The sequence below is a fragment of the Microtus ochrogaster genome, chromosome 8, assembly GCF_000317375.1.
Source record: "Microtus ochrogaster isolate Prairie Vole_2 chromosome 8, MicOch1.0, whole genome shotgun sequence".
NCBI lineage: Eukaryota > Metazoa > Chordata > Mammalia > Rodentia > Cricetidae > Microtus > Microtus ochrogaster.
In genome coordinates, this window is record NC_022015.1 from 2,594,667 (window position 1) to 2,597,597 (window position 2,931).

General features: G+C 47.9%; 1 protein-coding gene across 1 annotated transcript in view; it reads left to right on the plus strand.

Annotated features, from left to right (window-relative positions):
- Ctr9 (CTR9 homolog, Paf1/RNA polymerase II complex component) overlaps positions 1 to 2,057 on the plus strand; it is a 27,509-nt gene extending 25,452 nt beyond the window's left edge. The window contains exons 24-25 of the mRNA XM_005351001.2: positions 328 to 440; positions 1,571 to 2,057. Of these exons, the coding sequence (XP_005351058.1) occupies positions 328 to 440; positions 1,571 to 1,991 (534 nt within the window). The 3' untranslated portion in view covers positions 1,992 to 2,057. The remainder of the gene's footprint in view (positions 1 to 327; positions 441 to 1,570) is intronic.
- The last annotated feature ends 874 nt before the right edge of the window (positions 2,058 to 2,931 follow it).

The window sequence follows — 2,931 nt, forward strand, 5'->3', positions numbered from 1 at the left end:
CTCAGAAGGGAGAAGAGGGATCTGACGATGATGAAACAGAAAATGGCCCCAAACCAAAAAAGCGCCGTCCACCAAGAGCAGAGAAGAAGAAAACTTTTAATTCTAGAGCTGTCTTTGTGCCCCTGTGTGTGTGTGTGTGTGTGTGTGTGTGTGTGTGTGTGTTAGACTGATGGGGTGCCGCTGTATACTTATTCTGCAACTTCTTCCAACATAAATGCTTGTTTTCTTTGGTGACTGTTGATTCTGTTGCTATAATAAACCTGGTCTAATAAGATGTCCCAATAACATGAGAATTTCAACTAATGGGCCATGCTTGACATTCTCTAGCCCAAGCCAGAACGCCTGCCTCCTTCAATGAAGGGAAAAATAAAATCCAAAGCCATTATATCATCGAGTGATGATTCTTCAGATGAGGATAAACTGAAAATTGCCGATGAAGGGTAAGAACACCCCCCCCACCCCAACCCCCCCCCCCCGTAAATTCTAATGGCATGTAAATCCCAATCTGCTGAAGGCAAGAATTTCCCCAGGGTAAATTCTAACAGTAGGAAGCCAAAGTGGCTACTGACCAGCCCTCTGCATCCTCTTCTCTGTCTCTGTTGTTGGCCCTTGTCCTCACTCTGTCCCCAGGGCTGTTGGTGAAGGGTCTAAGGCCAGTGGAAGAGGTGCAGAATTGCCTAGGAAGGGGGCTGTGAGGCTGAACTGCCGCCAGGCTTGTGCCCACAGTTAAGGCATCTGACTAGAAATAAATAAGTTTGCTGTGCCGTTTGCATCAATTAAACTTGTCCCAATCATCATGAAGAGGGTCTGAGTATTGGGACAGCTGAATGAAGTGACCCACTGATATAGACTGGATTTCAGAGTGGATGTCAGTGCTGTCCTCTTGGTCACATCTCCATATTCTCAGAGTGGCCTGGCCTAGATAGTGCACATAGGGTTCCTTCTTTCCAGCTGGGCACAGGAGCCTTTCTGCAGTCCACAGGGATGTTTTCCCTTCTGAAGGGAGTGGCGCATTTCACCTCCCTCACCCTTCCTAGTCTGAGTCGTGTTGAAAAATGTGTCATGGAAGCCAGAGCTGTGGAAGATGTCTAAGGCAGCTTCTCAGTGGCCATATGGTTCTAACCTATTGGAGCTCCAGGAGGCCGTCCACCAGTTCCTGCTGCCTCAGGTTCCCCCAGTGGAATGTGGGGTCAGAAGCTAGTAAGCTGATGATCCTTAACCCCAGCCTTGTGAAGACCTGGTGCCTTCACAAATCCTAGAACAGCAGCGAGGTCACTCTGGGTGTCTGTTGACATGGATGTTCTAGGACAGGAAGTGGCCTGTTGTCTCAGTCTTAGGACTCCTGAGCCTCAGCCGCCATCAGAGGGCTGGTGTTTCACCTTTGTGCCTAGGATTTGTTGATATGGCCAGCTGAAGACTTCCCACCCTCTGCCCTTTTGAAAAGCTCACATTTACAGAACAGCACAAAAAACAAGTATCACAGGAGCCCCCATGTCCGGCACCAGGCATGTCCCATAGCAGAAAGTGCTGCTGAGTGTTCTAGTGTCTCACCCACGCCTCTCCCCTCCAGACATCCCAGGAACAGCAACAGCGATTCCGACGATGATGAGCGGCCCAATAGACGGGCCTCCTCCGAGAGCGAGTCAGATGACAACCAGAACAAGTCTGGCAGCGAAGCGGGCAGCCCTCCGAGGTCGGGAAGACAGGAGTCGGATGAGGATTCCGACAGTGACCAGCCGTCCAGAAAGAGAAGGCGCTCTGGCTCCGAGCAGTCGGACAATGAGTCTGTGCAGTCTGGGAGAAGCCCTTCCGGAGGTTCAGAAAATGATTCTCGCCCAGCTTCTCCAAGTGCAGAGTCGGACCGTGAGTCAGAGCAGGGGTCTGACAATGAGGGCTCTGGCCAAGGCTCTGGAAATGAATCAGAACCAGAGGGCTCAAACAATGAGGCCTCAGACCGAGGCTCAGAGCACGGATCAGATGACAGTGACTAGGTTTTGTTTCATTCAGGACTCCTGGGGGTGGGGGAGCTTTATAATATATAAAAGCTGTGATAAAAACATTTCAGATGCTTAGTCATTTGTGAAGTTTTCTTAAGGCAATTTTTTTTTTTCTATTTGTATATTTACTAAACTCCAAGAGACATTTCCTGTGCTAGATCCAGAGTCTGAAACTGGAGCAATGAGATTCCTTCATTGTGGTGCAACTCCACCTGTCATATGTGAAAACTGCATTCCTGCAAGGCTTGCCCAGGCTAGCCTGGTCTCTGGCAGGCAGCATGCTGCTATGTATGGTTTTTGTTGCAAGCTTACCAAATGTTGCAGAAACTGGGATATATGCCTTTGTTACCTAGTGAGTTGAAATGAAAGTTTTGTTTCTGGAGGATGGAGGAACTCTGAAAGGAAGGTGTTCACAGTGTGAGGCTGCAGCCATGGGTCAGAGCTGCAAACACTGGTCTGGGTAAGGGGTGGAAAGCGCTTCTCTGCTTTTAGAATGGGAAGACCTCCCCCAGCCACGTAATAAATCCCTTACCAACCGTGGTGGGTAGCTGTGTGTCCTTTTTTTGCTCAGTAACATATTTAATACAAATATATTAAGCAAAAATTTGGAAAACTGTCTGAACCAAAGGCAGTTTTCTCAAGACTTTTGTAATTCATGGCAGATTCCTGGAAGCTTTTTTAAATGCACAAGAAAACTGAATTTGTATTTATTTTTGAAGTAAGGTCTCTATATAGCTCTTTCTGTCCCAGAATCCCGTATGTAGACCTGGCTAGCCTCCAACTCACAGAGATCCACCTCCCTATGCCTCGCACGTGCTTGGAATAAAGGTGTGCACATCATACCAGGCTGAACCATAAACCCAGAACTGCTGGGCTAAAAAGTCAGTTTTGTTGCCATTTATGCAAGAAAAACCATTTTACTGTAAACCCAAAG